This window comes from Musca autumnalis, unplaced genomic scaffold (genome assembly GCF_047663935.1).
Source record: "Musca autumnalis isolate F117 unplaced genomic scaffold, ASM4766393v1 scaffold_1, whole genome shotgun sequence".
Classification (NCBI taxonomy): domain Eukaryota; kingdom Metazoa; phylum Arthropoda; class Insecta; order Diptera; family Muscidae; genus Musca; species Musca autumnalis.
The window spans coordinates 170,238,297-170,264,585 of NW_027411644.1; the positions used below are offsets into that span (position 1 = coordinate 170,238,297).

The 26,289-nt window shown below is 42.8% G+C and overlaps 2 protein-coding genes across 2 annotated transcripts; both read right to left on the minus strand.

Annotated features, from left to right (window-relative positions):
- Positions 1 to 1,572: 1,572 nt before the first annotated feature.
- On the minus strand, positions 1,573 to 23,188 carry LOC141389283 (uncharacterized). The gene is made up of 8 exons (XM_073960605.1): positions 23,178 to 23,188; positions 22,907 to 23,118; positions 11,099 to 11,213; positions 10,893 to 11,033; positions 10,549 to 10,679; positions 10,276 to 10,468; positions 2,514 to 3,907; positions 1,573 to 2,357 (listed from the first exon to the last, which is right to left on the minus strand). Exons 1-8 carry the CDS (start codon positions 23,186 to 23,188, stop codon positions 1,573 to 1,575), a joined length of 2,982 nt encoding a protein of 993 aa, XP_073816706.1.
- Positions 23,106 to 25,713, minus strand: LOC141388714 (uncharacterized). Its single transcript, XM_073958893.1, has 2 exons — positions 23,178 to 25,713; positions 23,106 to 23,118 (listed from the first exon to the last, which is right to left on the minus strand). Exon 1 carries the CDS (start codon positions 25,078 to 25,080, stop codon positions 23,377 to 23,379), a length of 1,704 nt encoding a protein of 567 aa, XP_073814994.1. The 5' UTR covers positions 25,081 to 25,713; the 3' UTR covers positions 23,106 to 23,118; positions 23,178 to 23,376.
- Positions 25,714 to 26,289: the final 576 nt, after the last annotated feature.

The following is a 26,289-nucleotide window of genomic DNA, read 5'->3' on the forward strand; positions in this document are numbered from 1 at the left end:
TCGAAAAAACAAAGTGGTTGTACGATATAGTTCGCATCTACAATTTATTAATTTCAATTTTGTTTTTTCAAAATAGTCTGGCTTAATCCCATTGTTGTTGTTTTAATATTTTAAAACAACTAGTTTATTAGTGGCAAAGATTTGGCATTGTTCGCCAAGGGGTAAGGCAGGGAATACTATAGTTTCGATTCTCGCCACGGAATCTCATCAGTTCCCTTGTTTTTTGTTTGTGGATATTCTCCACCCAAGTTATTTTTCAATAACTTCTTCAACAAAAAACTTGTTATGCACAAACATCAATTGTCAGCTCGAAGTATAAAGGTAAGCAAAGAAAAAAGTTTAATGAGAAGTTTTTCCTTGGCAACCTCACACAACTCCGACGAAAGTGTCTGCGAAAACAATTCAAACCTTTTCCACTAGTATGTGTCGTCGAATTTCGACGAATGCACACACCAAAATTTGGTTGGTCTGCTTTACAGCAAAAACAACACACGTCGTGCCAGTGTCATCAATTAGAAACATTGTGGCGTTTTTTTTTTTTTTTGGGATAGCGTTTGCAATTTTGTGATAGACTCAACATGTGTGTACATATGGTTAGAAGATATGCTAAAATACATTAATACAAATTAAAAGCATTATACAAATCAGCAAAACTTGTCTCTAGTTTGTGGTTTGGTGGTGGTGATTGGTTGGTGAATAAAAGCAAAACAACTCACCAAAATTGTTTTTTTTTTTTCAATCTCTCAGAAGAAACCAGTATTTTTTGCTTTATGAAAGGCCATGAACGCCTTTCAACTTTGAGGACTCAGTAGCACGTGTTAACATATTCCGATTGTGCTCAAACTTTGGCAATCTTGAAATCTAACAAAATTAAACACATTAGGGGGTGCCGCATAAAAAAATCAGACATCGATTTTTTAAAACCACTCTAGTATACCATACAGCGACATCAGTATAGTTAAGCTTATCGGTATACAACGATTGCGGTGGCTAGACCACTTCATAAGAATGAGCGGCTATGGAATGGAAGGCTAATAGTACGATTACATTAGAGTTTTTTTGCCGGATTAACCCACTTCATGAGGATTTATTCGAGGTTTGCGCTATGGAATTGACATTTAAAACCCAAACCCACTGGGTTAATCCGGTTAAGTGTAACCGGGGTATAAGGCTTCGATGGAGCAAACAAGTGGAAGACGAGATAGAAAAACATGGCATTTCAAATTGGAAAAGCAAAGCAACGAGTAGAGAGGAATGAAAATCTTTTCTTAGTTCGGCGTATAGGACAAATGATCTATAAGTGTTTCATTTGGATTTAGGGTTCAAAGTGGTTAAAACATTTCTACATCAATAATTGTGGACATAGACCTACAGTTGTACTCTTTACTTGTACCTTGTATATTATTTTATTTCAATTATATATTATTTATAAATATTAGAAAAATACTTAATCATATTTTTAATTGTTTGTTTAAGATAAGTATGAAACTACATTGATGGTATTTACTAAATATTGATACATGATAAATAAAATTAAAATTAAATGCCACCAAAATGTAAATATTATCATAGTTAATCTTTACGATACACCTCATTGGCAATTTCATTGGTTGAGGTTTCCAGCTGCTTGGCTAGCGAATTGTACCATTCATTGACATGTTGTGATACAATATCAACAATTTTCGAAACTTGAGTTTTGAAAGTTCTCACCAATTTATTTCCCATTGAATCGATATCATTATCCGATGTTGACTTTGTACTGCGTACAGCTTCATCTACTTTATGCTCGAAGGCACGCATGCGACGTGGAAACAATTCACTTGCGGATGCCGTGGGATTTTCATCTCTGTCAACTTTATTTTGATGTACTGTTGGATCAGGGGAGTTTACAGATTCCAGTGAACGTTTGGAACGTAATGGTGATAAATCCCACCATGGTAATTCATCAAATTTTGTTTTAATGTTTCCTAAACCATGGTTGCCGGGTGTTGTGGTTTTATCTACTACTTCTTCATCGTGATCATGATCTTCGTCATTTGCATTTTTGTTATTTTTATTTGCTTCTCCAAAGACGTTAGCAGACATAAAATTTGAGAATCTCGATTTTGGCGGTGCTTTTGTTGTTTCTTCTTGGTGTTCATCTTCTGTGGAATCTGCTTCACTATTATTTTCCTCATTTGGCGTTGTGCGTTCTTTATTCTTTTCGTTGGTACTCAATTGAACTTGATCAAATTCATCGGTCTTCTCTTCTCTCTGAGAATCTTCATTTACATTGTTATTATTACTCCTTGAGGGATCGCTATTAAACATTGATGACAACTCTTCAAAATTCTTACCAAATAAATTGCCGCCATTATCTTTGCCAAAAGGTTTTTGGAAATTTTCCAAAAACTGCAATGAATTGAAATTTGTTCCCAAATTCATTTTATTTGGCAATAATGGTTGGTTTGAAGACCCAATTGGCAATGCTTCGTAGAATTCAGTGGGCAACAGTCGTAGTGGCTTCATTTCACTAACAACATCCTTGTTGGACTTCAATGTATCCAAAGTTTTAGTTGGCTTGGCCTGTTCCAGTTGCATGTCTTCATCCACCAAGTCATCGCCATTGATGTTTGCAATGTTTTGAAGAAAAACATCACCTTCCGGTACTTTAACATAATCCGGTTCCGTTTGCAATCCAACATTTTTAAAGAATTTCTCTTCATCAAATTCCAAGTCTTCGAATGTTCGTTTATTCAACCTCTTTTCAGGCCTTTTAATTTCGGTTATTTTCTTAACAAAGGCCGTCTTTTTACCTTCGCGTGTCATAAAGAATGGTCCAGTGTAAATATCCGAATTACGTGGCGCCCGACGCAACAAAGGTAGTTCCACGTTTAATGGTTCTTGGAACAATTTCTGTAACCATTCCATGGCTGCTGTCCTTCTGGCCGGAGTAAATGCATCCCGTTTCAATGGAAATCGTAGATTTTCAGGCAGTTGTATACTATCTGCCAACTTGTTTAGACCCTCCGATCCAGCTGCAATTGTGTCTTCTAAAATAAATCTCTTCTGGCGATCATTGTTTGCGTCTAATGAGCGCCTATTACGATATTTTTTGTTACGCGTCATAGGAGTTCTGGCCGCTTCCTTAATGAGTTCCTTTAACAAACGATCAGTAGAGGAATATCTTTTTACCTTCTCTACTTCGGCTTCCTCACTTTCCATTTCATTGGACATATTCTTCTCCATCTCCTCCTCGATCTCAGTAAACACACAATGTTCCATATTGACATTCGGCATAACCCAAAAAGTCACCGACAATCCTGGTGTCTTTAATTGAACCGTTGAGTGGCCAGATTTTCTCTTGATCTCTGGAAGGAGAGTAGAATTGACAGTTACCCTCTTATTATTCAACATAACCTGATCATCATGTATGGTCAAGGCGTATTTCCATAATTCATTGTCACGAAGTTTGTTCGTTGATCGTACGGCAATTTGTAATGGCATATCTTGTTTATTAATTACCATAAATGCCAGACCACCAGATATATTATTGGCACAGTGTGTATAGAGTTTATTGTTGCGTCCAAATATACCAGTAAGCGGTTTAGCATCGAATACCCGAGAACCCATTATTTTCTTAAACAATGCCGTAACAAAGAAACTGAATTTGGGATTTTTCAAATCTGTCAGCGAAATATGTTTGAAAATGGTGTTAAAACCAGTGTGGGCGGCATCACCCATTGTTTGAGCCCAATCAAGACCCTCATGAAGTTCTTCATCCATCATTGACATCATCATGGAATCAGGGTGATTTTTCGGAAGTGTCAGCCATACTGGTACCTTTTCTTTGAATAATACCTTCAAGGCAGGATCTTGATCTTTGAGAACGGCACTCAGACTATTGCTGAGGAACGTGTCAGGAGATCTGTAGGGGAGAACAAAATAAATGGCATATTTAATTAATATCGCTCAAAATATGACGCAAATCGAAAAAAAGGAAGAAAGGAACGTCGGCTGACTAAACGAAAATCTGAGAACTGCACAACTTGTTGTAGAATGTGGATAATTGCTCATTTATACTAGCCATAAATCCTCGACTGGATTTAATAAATCCAGTACAAATCTCATTGCATTTAGATATACATTTTGGAGGATTTAAATGGCAGTCAGCTGATTTTTGTTCATAGCACAATTACCAAGGTAGATGCATTAGCCCATCTGAAAGAATTTGAAACGTCAAAAGAATTTTTTGTAAATTGAATTCGTCTAAAAAAACATACGTCAAATTACAAATTTATTGTTTAATACTTAAAATGTTAGCACATTATGCTAACTAAAGAGCAAATAAAGAATTATTTTATCGCAGTTTGAACATCTAAAATAAATAAACGAATTATTTTATCGTTTAGACATCATAAATATTAGTCTTGGTTGATTAAAATTAATTTTGTACATCAAAACAAATTTAATTTTTCCTCCTTGTTTACAAAGTTTTACATTTTAAACTATTTTTAGTGTAGCAATTCATCGATGCATCTACCTTGTTTCTTGTGCCAGCTTGCAACTTTTTGTTTTTTCTAGCAACATGTTGCAAAAAACAGAGTTGTATACGAGGATTTATGCCAGATTTTAAACAAATCCACTCAATAGGAGGATTTATTTTTGTATGGGAAATCTGGTAGATTTTGGCTGGATTTAGCAAATAAAACCTGATAATGGGCTAAATCCGGCTAATGATGTCATATCTAAATGGCATATAACATTTTTTTGTAAGTCATTACATGGTTCGGTGAAAAATAGCCTAGTTTCGTGCATAAGATATTTCCGCTATTCATTCGCTTTTGGAGGGCAATAACCACCTGGTTTTAGGGGACTTCAATGCTCATCATGAGCTTTGGCAATCCGCCCTTGGCAAAATGTTAGCTCTACATATTGCACGCTGAACGAAGACGCTCCTACAAGGACAAGAGGAGACACCACCACTGTGGCGCCCAGTCTGATAAATGACGTGTCCTGAGAAAACGTCATTTCCCTTGGCTCAGACAATCTTCCGATCATAGTCTCCGTTAACAGACCCCCAACTTCATAACATCTGAGCGCAGTATTTTTCTGAACCATGGAAAAACTGATTGGCAAGGTTTCAGAGAACCTACAAAACACCGCTTCAGACAACTGCCCATTCCCACAGATACTCGGGCAGCTGAAAAAACTTTCCGGTACGCATTACAGCTTCAGCCACTCGCCACATACCTGCTGATCGATTTTCCGAAATCCCACCAACCGTCGTACGAACCCTGAAGACCCAAGAGTTAGATAACTTACTCTTGAAGTTAACAGGCCATTAGACGAGCATAAGAGGGAAAAGTGGCTAGACCACCTGAAGCAATGCAACATTGGTACGGGATTGAGTAAATTGCAGGCAACGGTTAAATCGCTCGGGAATACGGAGGAAGATGATAGGACGACAGTTACGTTCAACGCGTGGCAGTGACAGATCCGATGAGGTGCGCGTGTTATATTAACCAGCATTTTATAGAGCACCTGAGAGCGATTGGTCGAAGACGTCTCCTATTCGAGACGTCATCCGAAACGCGAAATCATTCAAACCATCTGTTAAACCCGGGATTGTCTTAACAATGGTCCTAAATATATCGTTGCCACCCATGCTGTACTAGAAGCCTGGAAAGTTAACAGGTGGTCCCGCTACTGAAGCCATTCTAGAGGCACTACTCCTCCCCAATATCAGCATGGATTCCGGAAAATCACGGTTAGGGAAGAGTTATGTGTTACTGGTGATGTGTTACATGTTGACATTGAAGAATTGTTGGTACAAGGTGGACTTCTATACGTGTTGGCGTAATCTCGTACCGTCCCAAGTCCTGAGGATTTTAGGTGTATTCACCATTGACAGACACTCTTGATCTAATTTAAGCAGACAGGACACACAGAGAACACACTGGCCAGGGTTGCCTTTTATGTCACCGACGTAAACGGGAAGGAGGCTGAGCAGGCAGTCCGATGTTGTCAACTCAGTTTGGCGAAAATGATTGTGATAGTAATACGTACGTTTTATTCCTGTATTAGGGAGGTAGCAGTCCTTGGGCAAGGTGTTCATTGTGTCGTTCCCGGAACATAGATCTAAATTTTGTGAGCACCAAATGCAGCAAATTAGACTATCCTAATTATGCAAGTTGCCCCAGACACCCTTACGTGCCTAAGGAGCTCCGAAACAGCCTTAAATACCCTCGGATGATGGCATACAAAATGGCCTGAAGCAGGGGTTCTCTCGTTGGATTTCTGTTTCTAGATCATGAAGACCCCTCCTGACATGCCTGAGTTGAAGTTCCTATCCACCATATGGTGACGGTAACACCCGAGCAAGTACTGCAAGGAAAGCATGCCACATAAATGGTCCGCTGAAGATGCACCATGTCACAGTTCTCAGGGTGGCATTCTGACAGATTTGAATATTTTTCCATCGTGTTGTACTTTGCAGACTAAACTGAAACCGCATAGCTTACCACAGACAGGTCTATCGCGTTATATGTGGTCAGAGAGGTTTCTTTATCATCAACATTAGCCCGCTATTAAAACGTCATAACCGTCAGTTTTTGGGGAAATTTAATGCTCATCATGAGTTATGGCATTCCGTCCTCGGAAACGACCAAAATGTATAGTGCTGGCTGAGCAGAGTGATAGCTCTACGTTTTGCACCGTCGTCCCCTACCAGAATTAGCGGAGAGTGTCACAGTTTGCCATATAAGCATCGTGTCACCTGATCTGACAAATGGCGTCACACGGCAATATGTCGATTCTCTTGGTTCAGACCAACCCACCATTCTGATGTTCGGGTAGCAGAAAGGACGTTCCGAGACATCATCGGTGCTCTAGCCGCTCGCAATATACCTGCTGGTCGAATACCAGAACTGAAACCAAACATCCCAGCACAGGCGACGGGAGACAGAGTCATAATCATCTGAAGAATTGCAACATTAGAGCCGGAATAAGTGAATTGTGGGTAACGGTTAAGTCACTCTCGAACCCTGGAAAGAAGGAAGATAGGATCTCAGTCACGTTTGGCAACGTTGCACTGACTGATCCGATTGAGAGTTTGTCGAGTACCAGGGGAGTGACAAGGCGAAGACAAGAGTACTACGTCTCTTAGATCTCTTCGAGGATGAACCACCATAATTCACAATGAATGATGTTGCGAATGTCATCAGGAACGCTAAATCATTCAAAACGTTGGGCCCTGATGGAATCTCCATGGTAATGCTGAAACAGGTGGATGTGTTGGAAGTCGAGTATTTCACTAAATTTCTCAACCTGTCGCTGGCAACCCTCATCGTTCCCGAAATCTGGAAAATTTAAAGGGTGGTCCCGCTACTGAAGCCATCAAGCATGCCAGCAAAGTTAAATCGTACATACCGATTTCGCTTTTGTTGCCCGTGGCAAAGACCCTTGAGGCTTTAGTCCTACCAGGGTCAGAAAAAGTTGTGCAGTTGCCTATCATCAATCAGCATGGGTCGCATAAACAGCATAGCACGACAAGAGCGCAGCACTCCATCTCCACACATATTAAACAAGATCTCAACCAGAGTAAGCCGTGTGATAGAACAGTGATGATGGCGCTTGGCTTATCAAAAGCCTTTGATACTGTCAAGCACTCCATGCTGTTTGAGGGCATCGAACAGTCAGCCATCTAGACAAGTTTGAATCGTTGGATAATCAATTATATGTGTGGACGCCAGTCGTACGTGGAATTGGAGTCTAAGCACTGTGGAGTGAAACAGGGAATTCCAAAGGTGGGGTGATATCTCCGGAACTGTTTAACCTCTACAACTCCTGTATCCCGCCCCCTCCAGACGGCATACGATCTTGGCGTCATGTACCGCCGACCTTGCACCTTTTTCCATGTGAGGAATATGCTAATATTCGCCACTAAGTCTACGACTACCCTGCTCACCACATGGAAGGCACAAGTGAGCACTGAGTTGAATGTCATGGTCGACGGTAGCAGAATTCCGACCACCAACTTCCAAAAGATTCTAGGGATCACATTCGACAGCATGTTAATGTCGTCCACGCTTGCCACAACTATCATCGACAAGCTGAGATGTAGGAACAAGACCTTCAAGTCCCTAGCCGGTAGCACATGGCGTGCAGATAAAGAAACCTTATTGACAAAAATATTCAAACCTGGCAGAATGCGGCCCTGAGAACTGCAACAGGGTACCTCCTTATGTCTTCCGTGGGTCATATCCGTGATTACACAAAGATTATTTAAGTACAGCAACATATTGGTATGCTTTTGTTGCAGTTCTTTCTTGGGTGTTCCTGACACTGTTACCTTGAGAGCCATCCCAATCAACATTTAATGGATAGGAGTTCCACCCAAGCATGCCAGGAGGGATCTTCATGATCTAGAAAGAGAGGTCCAACGTTAAAAGAGAGAACCCCTCGATCAACAAGCGTATCAAGCGGGTATAAGTAGCATTTACACGGATGCAGTCGCAGATACCATGAACAACTATCGTAACCAACCAACAACCATCTATCGCAACTGAAGAGCGTCAGCTGCCACAACAATCAGAGTAGTTTTGGCAGACAACGTCTGAATTCGTATATTAGTATGTGTTTGGGTCACAAAACTTTCCCCCAGGAATTGGTCACTGCTTGTCCACGAACAACTTTGCTCAGTGCTGAGTTATGTGGAAAATGATGAACGAAATCAATAATTTGGTGGAAAATGATGAACGAAATCTATAATTTGATAGTTTGTAAAAGCTCTGCTCCTTTACATGCAAGAATCTTCAATTTTTACCACTTTTACTCGAAAAGCGTTCCTTTACTTCGGACACCATACAATTCATATGAGAGCAGTTTACAATTTTTACCACCTTTGATTTTATCATTTTAAAAAGCAAAGGAACAGACCAAAAGCTTTATAGAAGTTACCAAAACAAAAACTAAGTTACCAATCCAAGAATTTACCAATTATGGCAACTGTGCATATGAAACCAACGAAATTGTTGCCAACAACACATTTCATATTTTCATGTGACGAGAATAATATGTGCATACTATTGCATACTTTATGGCATCCCAAGCATACGGAATGCATACAAAATTAATAACGGACCACCGAACTAACAGAACTGAAAATAGAGTACACCAAGACCTCGAATTGCGCCGTTAATACGATCCAAAACAAAACGACACTCAAGGTGAAACGACGCAAAGCGAATTAAGATTTTCTATGGAAAGCCATGTAAAGTTCGAAGAGAGGTACCATTTTTATACCCCCAGCCTTTAGGCTAGAGAGGGTATATACACTTTGATACGACCAAAAATTTTCTTCATCGAAATACGCTTCAGACAATTTTGAGTCGAACGGATCAACCGATTCGAACAAAATTATGGGTATCGTAATATTTGGCCAAATATAGTTTAAGTTTGAAGATGAGCCATATCGGTCCACTTCTTCGGATACCTCCCCCACAAAAGTTCAAAATTTTTCTGTAAAATTGTGTGAACGATCTCGAAGGGAGCAATCGAGTTAGTCCAAACTTTGCATATCGTATTATTGCTTCCAGATATAGATCGGGTTCGAATATGGACTATATCAGTCCACTCCTTCGGATACCTTCCACACAAAACTCGGATAAAGTGAAGTTTAAGAGCTCCTCTCGGATCGTTTTGAAATTTTTTTTTCAGTAGGTTGTCCTTGCGACTCCCTTGTTCAAGCGGCCTCATTTACAACAGTACAATTTTTTTCCGGAGTAGGTCAATATAATAACATACTTTATAGCATCGCAAATGATTATTTCAATGCGTTTCAAACGGAAAAACGAGCTTAATATACCCTCCATACTATGGTGGAAAATTAAAAACTTAAACTTAAAACAACGCCACAACGAAAATCGAACGACACATAGTGAAAATTGGTATATAGTCCCGGGCCACCCTACAATAATTTCACTGAAATTTTGAAACGAAATTATGCGTCTCTAGATCGAGTTTCATAGTAGAGTAAAATCATAAAAATGCAGCAGTGGGGAATTTGAGCTAAGAACGCCTAATTTCATGAAATTTTTTAATGAAATTCATACTAGTGTGGACCGGGACCAACTAAGCAACGACGCAACTTCAAAAACAACGCCAAGTGAAAAGACGAAATGCAAGGTCTTGGTGTACTTAAAAAAGATGATCTGACCTTTGTGTGCTTTCATGAGCGTTATATAATCCATATAGCTTAACATATTTTAATAAATGGTACAAAACTGTACTTACTCAACCCAGCCAAAGGCTGTATTCAGATCTCGTGACATTTCAATATAACGACGTGTTTCATCTGGACTGCTACCGGATGAGATATCCGCGCCCATAATTTGCCAATTGTTATCGGCATCTCTATATGAATCCACCATTAAATTGAATGTTTTTAATTCGTTAACATAATCCGTTGCAGCAGATGTACCAAAATCTGGAAAGAGAACAAAAAAATGTTTCAAGGACTTGTTGGTATAAGTTGGATAATAAAAAAAAAAAACAATTTACACATACCTGTACCCAATTGCCATATGCAATCAGTAATACCCACAGCTTGAGAATTATTTAAAATCTTTAGAGTATGCATGGGGTCCCAATCATTTGGTGTATAAGGAACCGGTATGACCATGGTCCAATCTAGGGCTCTAAATGAAATAAAAATAAAAACGAAAAATCATGGATATATGTATGTATCTCTTATGCTACACATTACAACTTTCACATGCAACTCCCTCAGTTATTGGGTGATAAGAGAGGTGAAGGAGATCCCTTTCTCTTACCATAAATTCAAAAAATCTTATGAAAGTTTCAACGTTTAACATGAGAGTAACATTATCATCCATTTAACACAAAATTACCTCGTCCATTTGTTAAAGCCCTTCCACACAATTTTTGTAGGATTGCGTAGCTTTGTATTCTTCTTGGAGGCAAAATAATAATCACCCACGAATTTAAGATGAGAATGACTTAACATTGATGCCATACGGGTAATAGATTTCCTATAGGGAGGAATATTTTTTTCCATAAATTTTAACACATTTTCATTTAACTCTCATTAACTTACCTATGTGAACCATCTAAGGCTTCATATAAGTCCTCTGGTTTCATAGTGAAACTAACGAATTTATCACTTACATCATTTACCGGACGATTAACATTTAACTGTACCATAATGTCACCTTTAACAAGTATAGCGCAAAGTGCTATAAATATGTAAACTATTAGTTTCTTCCAAGACATTTTTCAATTTTTTTGCTGTGTGGAAAGCAATCACAAAAGAAGACACCTTTACACTTCTGAGCTTTCTAACCGACTACTGCAGACCGTTGTTTGTCCGTGATCTTTAAACACTTTCTTCAAAATAGTTTCAGTTATGGTACTTGATATTTTGTTTATATAGAACTGAAAAGATTTTCAACGACATGTTCTTGGAGTGCAATGTCAGCATATTTCTTAGAGTTCATTGAAGTTTGACAATGTCAATGTGCATGATGTGAGACAAGTTCATTTGCCGCTTCGTGTTTCTTAAACGCATATTTTTTTGAATCTTTACGTACAATTGCATATTTTGTAAATTAGTAATATTTGTTATTACAATTTCAACAGCAAGTATCTTATACTAACTCAAAATGTTTACATTGGAAAGACAATAAAACAAGTAAAGCTTTACCGACAGAGATATACCCTCAGCCTGTGTATATTGAAATTTTTTTCCCCCAAAATACGTATGTATGTAGGGGGTTTTAAAAAATTTGGGCATTTGAACAGACAAAAATTTTGATTAGGATTAAAGATCAAAAGTTTTGCGGAGGAGGTACTAAAAGGAATGGATCGACATTGACCGTTATGGAAGTGGATCTCCAGCCACAACATATGGTGCCATAAGGGGTTTTTACACTCTTCAGGCTATTTGCTCAAGAAGTATGGATTTTCCCATAAAAAAAACTTTTAACATCGTAATTGAAGCAGCGAATACAAGTTGCTTCAACAAAAATCAAAGTGATTCGATATTAGGTCTTAAAGTGAACTTATCCGAAATTTTGTGTGGGAGGTACCGGATGGAGTGGACCAATATAGTCCATATTTGAACCTGATCTATATCTGGTAGATATATTAGGATGTGTAAAGTATAGACCAATTAGGCCACTCTCTTCAAGAGTTACCGTACGAAAAAAATTTCCGAACATTTGTGGGGGAGGTACCTGAAGGAGTGGACCGATATGGCTTATCTTTAAACATAAACTATGTTTGGACAAAATATTACTAAGACCCTATGTTGGACCGAATCGGCAGATTCGTTCTAGAGTTATCTTGCGCTCCAACCACCTCACACGGTGTCATAGGGGTTTTTTGCAACTTTCATGCTATTTTCTCAAGAAGTATGGACTTGCCCCTGATGAAACTTGTACCGTCGTATGGAGGGCAGTGAATACAAGTTGCTAAAACAAAAATCAAAGCGATTCGAGAGATGGCCCTAAACAGAACTTTTCCGAAATTTTTTGTGGGAGGTACCCGAAGGAGTGGACCAATTGAGACCATATTGGAACCTCATATTACTATGGTAGAAAGTTTACGCTATAAAAAGTATGGACCAAATCGGTCACTCCCTTAAAGAGTTATCGTGCGCACAAACTTTCCGAACATTTTCGAACTTTTGTGGGGGAGGTACCAGAAGGAGTGGACCGATGTAGCACATCTTCGAACTTAAACTAAGTTTGGGCAAAATATTACGAAAGCCAAAATTTGAACCGAATCGGTTCATCCGTTCGAGAGTTATCGTGCGCTCCAGCCAGCAGGACAGACAGACAGACGGACGGACATGGCTAGATCGACTCCAAATTGTCTGAAACATACTTGGGGTCTACAACCATTATTTCGATGAGGCACATTTTCATCGTATCAAAGTGTATATACCCTCCTTAGCCTAAAGGCTGAGGGTATAATGAGTATGAGAATTCAAACTTGAGTACCACAGCGGTGCCGCAATGGTTAGAATGTCGACTTTGCCCATATCCGGCCGGTATTGTGGTCCAGCAGGACCACATCATACTTTTTTCTTTGGTGATTAGGCCTCTCTGCGTAATGCTGGCTTACATTTTCATGTGCAACTTCTTGATAAGTCGTGTCGAACAATGTTAACATAGAATTAAGCTGCACACTTTGATATATGTATGCACACTAGAGTGGCCCAAAAATTAAAAAAACAAGTGAGCAAAGGCTACAGTCGGGACGGGGCCGACCATGTGATACCCTACACCACTACCCCTGTGCATAAGCTTTTCACTGGTAAACATTTATTTTAGGGAACATAATCCGACTACCCCAAACATATTTTGGTTTTTAATCAAAAAATATGCCTCTTTCTCTCTGGGACCCCCATAAGCAACCAAAATTTCGTGACGATCCGATCAAAATTGCGACCTGTAGCGTGATTACAAAAAAATCGGAAGCTGCGATGCATTATCGGCTATTGCCATATCTCTGCTATTTTACCACCTATGACAACCTACTTTAGATCGTTGTAAAGGTGATATTTTCTACTTTCCTTGCCAGGTTTTGCTTTTGATATAGCTCTTAAAGAAACAGAGATATTGACTTTGAAATGAAACGTTGACCTTTCTCCAAATAAGTGTTTGCCCATTCCGACCCCTGAACATTATCCGACCATCATCAAAATCAATAGGCTTCTTTCTCTTTGGGACCCCCATTAACCCTCAAAATTTCGTGACGATCCGATCAAAATTGCGACCTGTAGCGTGATTTCCAAAAAATGGATAAATGGGATGTATTACCGACTATTGCGATATCTCCGTTATTTGGTTACCTACGCCGACCTAGTTTACATCATTGTAAAGACGGGATCTTCTACTTTCATAGTCAGGCTTTGCTTTTGGAAAGTTCCCAACCAAAGCTGATATTCGATTAAAATCGCAAAAATGAAAATTGGGGTTTTATTTGCTAGTATTGTGTTATCTTCGTTGTTTGATCACCTACGAGCACCAAACTTACATCATTAGAAAGGTGATACTTTCTACTCTCTTTGTCAGGTTTTGCTTTTGGTATACCCCATACAGAAGCTGAGATATTCGCTTTGGAAAAAACGTTGTTTTTTATCCACCTTAGTTTTTTGCCCATTCCGACCCCTAAATATTATCCGACCATCACCAAAATCATTAGGCTTCTTCCCCTCCGGGACCCCCATCAACATCCACAATTTCGTAACGTTCCGTTCAAAATTGCGACCTGTAGCGTGATTACAAGGTTTAGATGGACAGACGGACGGACTGACGGACGGACACACATAGCCAGATCGACTCAGCTCGTCGAGACATTCATTTTGGTATATATAAAAAACCAACTTATAATACCCTCCCCACATAGTGGTGTAGGGTATAAAAATTGATTGGATTTCCTACTCCCAATTTTTTTCCATTTGACCCTAAAACTTTATATATCAAATTTTATGACAATCGGTTAACGTTAACCCGTTCCAACTTAGCGATCTTTGTTTCCATTGTAATTTGTATAGGGCGAATCGGCTCGGATTTTGATATAGCTCCAATATGCAAATTTGACCGATTTTGGGTATTTTTTGGGAAACAATTTAGGGAGTAGGAAATCCAATCAAAAAAAAAATTGTTTTTGGTTGGGTCGCTCTAATGTACATGTATGACTTGTTATGGCTATAGAGTGTTTTAAGTCTAAATCCGTTTCAGACAATTTGGTGTCGATCAAGCCAAGTCCGTCGGTCTGTCTATCTGTTGTTGTTGTAGCAACGCAAATATGTTCGATCATGTTCAGTTATCAGGTTCTGGTTTATCTAAATAAATGCAGCGTGTCGTGTGGTTCCAATCCGCATGCTGGGCATGAGTTGCGTATAGTGGCATCAAATTCGGGCTCAATTCGAATTGAGACGGCTGATTCGTCCGCATTTTAATAGGGCTAAAACCACTCGTGTTTGTCTTGACAGCTGGAATTCACACTGTATATCTGTACTGGTTGCGCGATTGCATCAGTTCCTGAGTGGGGGAAGCCTGTCCGTGACAGGAATACTCACTGCAATAACACCCAAGCAGGTACTGCATCGACAACATGATGTTGTGAGTTGAGGATCTTGTCCCTACTTCTGATCTTATCGCAAGTAGCATTGGCTTGAGCGGACGACTTAAACATCCTATCGATCTTTACACCCAATATGTTTAGTGGGAGCCTCATTTCAGCCGTCCAAGCAGTGTGGCAGTGGATTTAGCGGTGGATATTTTCATATTCCTCAGATGGAAGAATTGCGCTATGTCAGCTATGTAAATATTGAACCTATCACATATGTCATCTACGATAGGACTCGACGCCAAGATCTTACAATCATCCGCATACATAATTAGAGGTCGTTATGATAGAGGATAGGGGGTTTGGGACATCTTGTTTCTGAATTCCAACGTTTCTCGAACAGCTTGGCATGGTTGAAGGCATCGAAGGCCTTCGATAGGTCAAGTGCCACCATGACTGTTCGGTCGCACGGCCTGTTCTGGTTCAGTCCTCTACTGATGTGTGCGGATATGGCGTGTAATGCAGTTTTAATACTTTGCATTTTTTGGAATCCATGTTGATGTTGGGCAACTGGAAAACAGCTTCTCATCGTGGGAAGGAATAGTGCCTCTAGAATATTTGCTATTGGCGACAAGAGGTAAATCGGCCTGTGCAATTCACATCTGCTGGCATTCTTGTCAGGCTTCAGTAGCTGGACCACCCTGCCAACTTTCCAGGCTTTTGGAACAAAATGGGTGGCTAACGATAGATTAATGACACTTGTTAAATACTCAACTCCGGGTTTATCCAGTTGCTTAAGCATTACCATTGATATTCCGTGTGGGCTCAATGCTTTGGATGATTTCACCTTACGGATGACGTCTGCAACATCGCCCATCATCAGGTTGAAACTTAGATTCGTGATGCGTTTTGACATATCCTCATATGTAGTAGTGTTCGCTGCATATGGAACGAATTCCCATACCTGGTCCAGATGTGGCCACCAATCTAAAGACTGCGTTGACTACAACGGTTCTAGACCATTTCGAAAATCTGGTTGATTGAAGCTGTCTAAGTCCCTTGCGAACACCAGTGGTATCTGCAGCAGAGACGGGCAAATGAACTGCATTTTCACCTACGACACGGTCGGTATCTACGAAGGCGTCTCCCATTTCAAATTCGGAGAATCCGAAGGGGCTGACCCATACAAAACAGCCATGCAAGGTTTTACCTAGTGTGGCTGATCTGTCTGCGTTTGTCGATGGTGGGGAAAGAAGAGCTGGAAGGTTTCTGGAGCTCCGAACATTCAGAGAACTGGCACACAAATCAGTGTTAGGTCATTGGCTCCTAACAAGTCCAGCCCTTATAGGAAAAATGGCGCTGATTGGAGGAGAGTGGGCGATGTTGGGAGGAGCTACGTGGTTGATATGACTGACGCACCATCAACCTCTAAGCAAAGCAAGCTAATGGCCCGAACACAACCACTTCAAAGCAGGTGTGTGTGAATGGACTGCGGTCTTCCGAGGATCCACAGACAGCATCCTCGGCTACATATGAGAAGGTGACCTTTTGCCAGACAGGTGTGGGGACCGATCTGTGATGACTCGCAAAGGTAACCCCGGGCAAAAACTCTCTCACGTTAACCATTCATGGCTGAGCTAATGACCGCCTCAGATGATATTCAGGTGGTAGTTATTAATAAGTATGACATCATTGACTCTTGGTGGAACGTCGTCTGAGGAAGGTTATAACCTCTGACGATGTGGACGACAGTAAGACTGGCTATGGCAGGTTATAAATTGTAAGGATAAGGAATTTAAGGATTTCCACATGCAAACAATTAATAACACGGACGCACTTTGCAATGACTGCAAGCCAGCCGCGATCTCAGTTGCCGAAATACCATGCAGAGTTGCAGCCACAATGGCACAGTGTGTCGTGTGGGTCTGTGCCGTATGCTCGGTGCACGGTGTCATCAATCCTTTCCCTATAGGAATTTAGACAGTTGCACCATCTTGAGTGTAGTTGAGCCAAAACTACAAAACAACTCTGGTTTGTCGTGTCGTAGCTGACGCTTCTCAGCTACGATTGATGGGAATGTTCTCCGAGGACCGCATTCACACGATATTTGTTTATGGCATCTGCGACTGTAACATTGGACCACTCTTTCTAGATCATGAAGATCGCTCCTGACATATCTGGGTGAGGTGGGGTTTTATCCACCATATGGTGATTAGGATGGCTCTCACGGTAACACCCGAACTATAAGTGCAACGAAAGCATGGCATTGGGATGCTCTACTGGAAGAATCTTTGTCTCCTCATGTAGATGGGAGGGAAGCATTCTCGTTTCACTTATATTTGCTTATCATACACCGATCTACAGCGTAATTTATGGTCAACAAGTTTTCTTTATCTGCACCTCAAGTTCTGCCTGCTAGGGACTTGAGGACCTTGTTCCTACATATCAGCTTGCCGTAGATATTTGAGGTATGCGCGGACGACATGAGCATGCTGTCGAACGTAACCTCTAGGATCTTGGGGTAGATGCTGGTCGTAATTCTGCTACCATTGGCCATGATATTCAACTCTAGAGACTTTAGATCTGTTGACTGGAACACATTTCCCTGGAAGTGAGGATGCCAGCTCGAGTACACCTTGCGTGGACAAAAGCAGGACCCGCACTCCGGGGGAGTTGGCTCTTGTCAATAGATTAATAAGCTACCACAAAATCTCATGGGCGATTAGTACTTTTCAGCCATATAAGTCTCCTGGACCTGATGGAATCAATCCAGCGATGCTTCAGAACGCACCGACTGTTTTGACAACCATTCTTCAGAAGATTTTTAGGGCTTGTTTACTACTATCGCACATACCGGCACTGTGGAAAGAGGTAACAGTGACCTATATTCCCAAAGCTGGGAAACCAAGTCACTCACTGCCGAAGGACTATAGGCCGATTAGTCTTTCCTCCTTACTCTTAAAGACTTTGGAAAGGTTGTTAGACTTAGAAATTAGAACTTTCTTCAGACGAGACCTCATTAGCGAATCACAACACGCTTATATTAAAGGGAAATCAACAGAAACAGCGCTACATTGTGTCGTGGGTTATATAGAGAAGAATATGGTTGAATCGAATTTCACCTTGGCTGCCTTTCTGGATGTAGAGGGTGCCTTTAACAACGTGAAACTCGAATCCATCCACTCCTCTCTAGAATCACTAATAGATTGGATTGATAGCATGCTTAGAAGCAGGCTTATCAATTCAAATATTGGGGAGAGCTCCATTAGGAGATCTGTCACCAGAGGCACACCGCAGGGGGGAGTCTTATCCCCCTTGCTCTGGCTACTGGTGATAAATGGGATACTCAGATTCGACAATCTAGGAACTAAGCTAGTTGCTTATGCGGATGATGTGGTCATCCTGATTAGCGGGAAATTTCTGTCCACATTGTCTGATTTAATGCAAAGAGCACTTGCCAAACTCTCACGCTGGGCTCACACCAACGGAAAAGAAAGACCGCCGAGTTCGTTCCACCAACACTAGATGGAGTGCAGCTAAATCTTTCCACGGAGTCGAAGTACCTGGAAGTGATTCTTGACCATCAACTTAGATGGAAAAGGAACACGGAGGAGCGCACTAAGAGGGGTCTAATTGCACTCTATTCTTGCAAGAACTCAATAGGTAGGAGCTGGGGTCTGAGACCACATGTCATACACTGGTTGTTCTTGACAGTGGTATGCCCCATTTTGACCTATGGGTGTCTTGTTTGGTGGCAGGCCCTGAACAGCAAGTCCAATTTGTCCAGGTTAGCTACTGTGCAAAGATCTGCTTCAGTTCTTATTACAGGAGCATTGAGGAGCACACCTCAAGCAGCACTGAGTGCAATACTGAACATCCAGCCTCTGGACATTTCTGTTCAGTATCTAGCATCCCGTAGTGCCTTGGACTCAGTGACGTAGTGACGGACTCAGTGACGTAGGGAGTGTAACTGACTACATTTCGCCTTCGCTGGATTTCGACGCAGCGAAGGTCTCTATCCCTGACAGAAGTGAATGGGAGCATGGCAGGACACTACCCGATAGCCTCTCCTTCTTTACTGATGGTTCAAAGATGGCTAAAGGTACTGGAGCGGGGGTGTACGGTGAGGAGCTGAACATTAGACATTCATATAAGCTTAATTCAAATTGCAGTGTTTTTCAAGCGGAAGTCTTCGCAGTATTGAAGGCCTTAGAATTGGTAGTAGGACTGACGGATCAAGTAGGTAGGACAGTCACAGTCTACGTAGATAGTCAGGCTGCCCTTAAGGCGCTTGGGTCATATACTATCAAATCTAGGATCGTTCAAAATTGTAGGTCCACCTTAGGTTAGGTTAGGTTAGGTTATAGGATGCGCAGCTGCTGTAAAAAGGCAGCCACTCCACTCGGAGACCTTGTGGTCCATTGTGATCATCCTGTTTGTTGAGTTCGGATATTGTTGATCTTGATATTGTCTGTTGTTTGGTGGTTCTGCATGTGGTACTGTGTGTGATGATGACTGTTAATGTGTGGTGATGTGATGATGTATGATGATTTTTGCTGGTGTATATGTGATGGTGGTTGTGTAAGTGTGGTGTGATGGTGGATATTGCATCTGTGGATTTGATGTGATGGCGTGTGGTTGTCTGCTCGACTGGATACCAGTTTGTTGTTGCTGGATAGGGGAGGAAGAGGTAGGAGAGGAAAAGACGGGTCGGGGGGGTATAGGAGAAGGATGAGGGAAGATAAAAGAAAGAAAAACAAGAGAGTGGTATTAGTTATTAAATAGACTAACATGCAGTTAAGTTTGTCTGCCCCATAGCCATTTAAGACCTCTACAGTATGCAAGCAGGACTGATGGGTCGAAAGAAGAGAGGTAGGAGAGCGATTCAATCATGTATGTGCCGAAGAGTCTGTATCTCCTGGCCGACAGTCTGGGGCACTGGCACAGTAAATGATCAATCGTCTCCGTCTCCTCTGCATCTTCACACAGCCTGCAATAATCACTGCTGCTAGTCTCCCATCTGCACGTCATTGATCTGATGTTGCAATGGCCAGTAATGACCCCCACAACAACCCTGATCTCTGACTTGCATAGTGAGAGGAGGGAATCAGTTCTACGTGCCGAGGTCTCCGGCCAGATTGACTTAGCCACCCGACAACCAGGTGCGTCTAGCCAAGTTCTTTTGGTTTTCTCAACGTGGAACCTTGTGAGTTTGTCAATAAAGTGACAAAGCGGGGGTCGCACTCCAACTTCCAGTTGTATATCGGTTGATTGCGAGCCTCGCCTTGCCAATTCATCCACAATCTCATTTCCCACTACACCGCAGTGACCAGGTACCCAACAAAGTCTTACTGGCACTCTGCAGGCTTTCAGAGCAGTTCTACAGTCTCGAACGATCCTAGATTTAATAGTGAAAGATCCTAGAGCTTTTAGCGCAGCCTGGCAATCTACATATATAGTAACCGCCTTGTCTGCTAGGTCTGTCCCCCCCATTAGTGCCTCTAAGGCCTTCAATACTGCAAAAACTTCTGCCTGGAAAACACTACAGTTGTCGTTAAGTTTGTACGAGTACCTGAAGTTCAGTTCGTCTGAGTACACTCCAGCACCCGTGCCTTCTTCCATCTTAGACCCGTCAGTGAAGATGGATAGGCTATCGGGTATTGGTCTGCACTGAACCCATGCGTCCCTATTGGGAATTAAGACGTCAGGTATATTGAAGTCAAGAGACGGTGAGATATAGTCAGTCTCTCCCAATCTGTCACCAATCTCTACCTGACTAATAAGCCGCCGCAGAACAGATGCATGGTCAGCCATTGAGCAACGCCACATGTCAAGTTCCCTAAGCCTCAAAGCACACCTGGAGGCCTGATGCTGAGCCAAAATGTCCAAAGGTTGAACATTTAAAACAGCATTCAGCGCCATTTGAGGAGTGCTTTTGATAGCTCCAGTAATGAGAATTGACGCGGCACGTTGCACATTGGTTAGCTTTGAAAGATTTGTTTTTATACTAAGTGAGTGCCACCACACTAGACAACCATAGGTTAGAATGGGGCAAACCACAGTATTATACAACCAGTGTATAATGTGTGGTTTTAAGCCCCAGCTCCTTCCTATGGTGTTCTTACAGGAATATAGTGCAATTAAACCTCTTTTAGCTCTCTCCTCGGTGTTCCTTTTCCATAGGAGCCTATGGTCCAGTATCACTCCAAGGTACTTAGCTTCAGTGGAGAGGTCTAATTGCACCCCATCCAGAGTTGGTGGAACAAACTCAGCAGTATTCCTCTTTCTGGTGAATAGTACCAACTCTGTCTTCACCGGATTCACACCAAGTCCATTTTGGTGGGCCCAGCGTGAGAGCTTTACTAAGGCACCTTGCATTAGGTCGGACAGCGTTGATAGAAATTTCCCGCTGATTAGAATAACTACATCATCAGCGTAGGCGACTACTTTGGTTTTTAACCTGTCAAATTCTAAAAGTATCCCGTTCAGTACCAGAAGCCACAACAGGGGTGATAGGACTCCTCCCTGTGGCGTGCCCCTGGTGACCGACTTCTTAATTGAACTCTCTCCTAAATTTGAATTGATAATTCTACTCTCGAGCATTCTATCTATCCAATTGATTAGAATTGAGGGGACACCTAGTGATTCTAGAGCAGAGTGGATAGACTCAAGTTTCACGTTGTTAAACGCACCTTCTATGTCCAAGAAAGCAGCTAAAGTGAAGCTCGAGTCATCCATGTTTTAAGTAGAAAGGAGGAAAGACTTATCGGCCTATAGTCCTTTGGTAAGGTGTGACTAGGTTTCCCAGCTTTGGGGATGTAGATCACCGTCACCTCTTTCCATATCGCCGGTATGTGCGACAGCAGAATGCAAGCCCTAAAAATCTTCCTTAATATAGATATCAACACTCGAGGCGCGTTATGAAGCATCGCAGGGATGATACCGTCAGGTCCAGGGGATTTATAGGGTTGAAAAGTACTGATCGCCCAAGAGATTCTGGGATTACTTATTGCACCATCAACAAGATCACACTCTGCTGTGTTGAAGCTTCTGCTCGCATCTTCACTAGGTCGACACGTGCTTGCATCTTGACAGCCAGGAAAGTGTGTACTTGCCAACAGGTTTAGAGTCTCAAGAGCTGAGTTAGTCCAGGTGCCCTCGTTTCGCTTAATGCTTCCAATGGTTTTCGGGTCCTTTGAAATCACCTTGCGAAATCTTGCTGCTGCATTAACTCCCTCTATGGACTCACTAAATCTAACCCAAGAGTCTCTCTTAGCTTTCCTAACCTCGCTTTTGTACTTATTGAAAGATGCTCTATAAAGATCCCAATCAGTACTGAGTTTGGTCCTACTAGCTTTGTTATATGCCTTTCTACTGGTTTTCCTCAGATCGTGTAAATCTTTGTTCCACCAGACGGGCTGAGCTTTCCTACCAGGATACGTTAGTGGGCAGGACATCTCATAGCAATCCCTCAGAATCTTTGTGAGATTTTCCACCTGATTGTCAATTTCCCCTACTGTGCGAGGTTCTGTAGCTTCACACAGCCTGGAAGTTGTAAGGGAATGGAAAAAGTCCCAGTTTGTTCTTCTCGGATTTCTATGAGGCGGTTGCCGCTTACTTCTATAAGAGACATGAAAGTGTATCGCTCTGTGGTCCGAAAAGGAGCACTCCTCCGATACTCTCCAGTCAGTTATAGAAGTATCTTCCATATTTGTAAGGGTTAGATCTATCACCTCCTCCCTTACCCTATTATGGAAAGTGGCGGTATTTCCCCTATTACATACTCGAAGATTATTAGTTAAAATAAAATCGAATACGGACTCACCCCTTGAGTTTGTATTGCTGCTACCCCAGTGGAAGTGATGAGCATTTGCATCACAGCCCACTATCAAGTTTGCATTACTCATCGTCTCCTCCACTAGCTTCCGCAACAGTGTACCGGGTGGGTTGGGTTCCTCGTACGGCATGTAGACTGAGGCCAGCACCAAGGCTCTTCCAGAGCCTACTTCTAACCTCACTGCAGTCGTGTCACCATCACTGTAATTATAGAGTTGAATAAGGTTTAAACTTTTCTTGGCTACAATACAGCTTCTTACCTTCTCGCCATTAGATGCAGAGAATATAGAGTAGCGCCCATCATTTAGTCCAGAAACCCTATTCTTATGAAGATAGGGCTCCTGGACTAAAGCGATGTCTACTTCGGTTTTTGTGAGGGAGAGGAGAAGTTCAGCAGCCGCAGCCCTGCAGTGGTGCAGATTGATCTGCACAACGCGGAGCCCTTGCTGCTGAGCTTCTCTACTGTGGCTTCGAGACTCGGAACCGAAGCCAACCAGAGCCGAAGTACAGCTCTCCCTCACAATCCCTAATGTAGTCCGCGCTTTCATTATCCATGGTGAACTTCATCACCGCACCAGCTCCTTCTTTAGTGGAGTTGATAAACCTCCAGCTAGCAGTAGAGAGACCTCTGTTCTGCCTCTGGATCATTTTCAGCACCTCCGCAACCTCCTGATCCGGGGGTGGCACCCAGACTGTGGCTGACGCTCTGCGAGGTATCTCACTAGTAGGCACCGCGGCTAGCTTGCAACCTTCCCAGAGTGCGCCCGAGCCATCAACCGTTCGTATGAGATAATCTTTCGATTTCTCATCCTGACAGCCGATGACCTTGACACCTCTGATATAGGTTGCCTTGCCAAAGCCCGTCATACTTGCGTCCGCCTCGTCAGAGGTTATGGCCTTCCTCAGTAGACGTTCAACCAGCAACCAATGATCATCACTGATCCAACCTTCCGGATCAGACCTATCAATGATTGCTATTTGAACATCCCTTGAGGCCAGCTTCCTCCGGGTCCTCGCTGGTTTTGATGTCCCACCAGCAGATGACTGCTGGGGAGCCGGACTGGAGCTTCCTTTGCAGGACCTCTCCTGTTCAACCCCAGTTGCCGTCTGCTGGGCGGCCACCTTAGCAAGAGTGGGAGGATGGTTGGTCTGATGTCGGTCCAGCATCCTCTTGGCTGTTGGCTGTGGATCCTCCGAAGACCTGACCCGCTTTACGCATGACTGCTGCGGAGAGGTCTTTGGTCTACCACTGGCCTGCCTAGAGGTTGAAGGGCCGTCCGTCACTCCAGCCATTCTACCAGTTGCGCCACCGGCGATCCTCACTCCTCCATCACTTAAGGAGCAGGGCTTCTTGGGATCCTTCGACGCCTCAGTTGCCTGTTTACCAGGCCTCTGCATCGTCGAGGTTCGCAAGAGGTCGCTGCTTCTATTTACCCCGACAGAAGAGGGGGCAGTCACCGACGAGGCAGATGCATTCGGAGTCGCCTTGAGCATCTGCGTTGTCCCTGACTGTCCCTTTTTCTGTTCCGACGGCAAGACGGTTGGTGCCTTTGAGGACATCAGCCGTCTTGCTGTTTCCAGGGTCGAGGGCATCCTTCTGCCCGTCTCCGCCGCTGACACCATCGGTGTCTGCAAGGAGTCCGAACAGCCTGATACTCCCGGTTTGGGTAGGTTACCCGGAACGACTGCACCCTTGACAGCCGTTGGGCTGGAGGGGTCAGCCGTTCCAGGAGTTGGAATTTGATTAACCGGAACGTGGATCTTCTCCATATGAGGGTACCTACGCTCAAGTCTCCTCATAACTCGAAGCCTCACTCCGATTAATCGAAATTCGTCCTGACTTATGTCAGTGGCTTCTTTGCCAACAAATTTGTTGCAGTACTTAGCGGCTCTTTTATATTCATGCCGATCCTTCTTCTCCTTGGCCTTCTCGCTCTTGTTGGTAGAGGTCGTGTTAGAGGGGGTCGCTTCCTCCATCACGGCTTCTTCCTCCATGGCGTCCTGCCTCGGAAGAAAAGGCTTATTGGTACCGACCGATGTAACATCCCGTAGAGGAGTTGGACCTGCTGTGGTAAGGTTCGAGGTCCCTCCTTGGGCCGAGGAAGGCGCTTCCTGGGATGTCCCAGATGGAATCACAGTAACGTCCATCTCTTCATCCGACATGAGGGAGTCGTCTTCCCAGTTCCAAGGGGGGGGGGCTCTCCTGGCTCAATCTGCAGGTCTCTCTCTGCTCTATGAGATCAAGCAATTCCCTGCTTTGGTTCAGAATGTCTTGACTTACTCTGTCCATCGTCAAGGTCGTCGGGGTCACGTCCCCACACAGGGATTCTTGAGGTCCTAGAGTCGCATTTGGTAGTGCGGCATTGTCCGTGGTCATAGCTGGGGTCGATAACGAGGGGAGATTGGTTTGGGTTGTTTTGGGTTTATTTAGTACGGATTCATTCATAGGGGAACGTTTTACTGGGGGATTTGAGGACAGGTCATGGCATAGCCCTCCATTACCATGACTAGGGCGCTGGTTACTCGCTGAGGTGCCCAGGTATCACGCGAGGCTCCGTTCGAATACAGTTGGTACCCTAACTGCAAACCTTGAGAACACCGATGGGCACGAGGTCGCTTAACACCCCGGTGTTAGGGGATCCCTTTTGAGGCAAGAGATCAGAAACCTGGAATAACCTTTGGTCGTTCACAACTTCCTATTTCTCAGGCAGTACGCTTCAGGTATATAGAACTATATACCTAAGGCATATTGCTCGGAAGAGGAAATTTGCGAACTTAAGCCCCTACATCGCTTCAAGATTGTTATTCCCGGTAAGGGCACCACCTTAAAAACATGTAATTTAAGCGTTAACCTTTGTTGGGTGCCAGGACACTGCAATGTTGAAGGAAACGAGATTGTTGACGAATTAGCAAGGCGTGGTTCCCAGTCCTCTGACCTTATGGTAGAGGACTATGTCAGGCCACCGCTCTGCTACTTCCTCGGCAAACTCAGCCAGTTCTATGCAGAGAAAACAGTAAGAATTTGGCAAGACGCACCTGGTTGCAAGGTGTCGAAGTCAATCTGGCCGGCAATCTCAGGGCGTAGAACTGCGTCCCTTCTCTCACTTTGCAAGTCGAAAATCAGAATAGCTACAGGGGTCATAACTGGCCACTGTAGAATAAGATCTTTGACATGTAAGTGGGATGATAACAACATTGAGTACTGTAGGTTATGCGAGGATGAGGAGGAAACGGAGACAATCGAGCACCTTTTGCGTAGATGCCCTAGACTTATGGTCAAAAGACATAGACTATTTGGTGTACATGTGATTGACTCTCTATCTTACTTTTCCTCTATTGACCCTACTATCCTGGTGACTTACTACAAGAGTC

Excerpts from the sequence above, each read along its gene's own strand:
- LOC141388714 (XM_073958893.1), bottom strand. The coding sequence starts at position 25,080 with ATGTCGGATGAAGAGATGGACGTTACTGTGATTCCATCTGGGACATCC.
- LOC141389283 (XM_073960605.1), bottom strand. Across the intron at positions 11,214-22,906 it reads CAGCAATACAAACTCAAGGG|GTGACATTATGGTACAGTTA; the intron begins GTGAGTCCGTAT and ends TACTTGTTAAAG. Across the intron at positions 11,034-11,098 it reads GCCTTAGATGGTTCACATAG|GAAATCTATTACCCGTATGG; the intron begins GTAAGTTAATGA and ends TCCTCCCTATAG.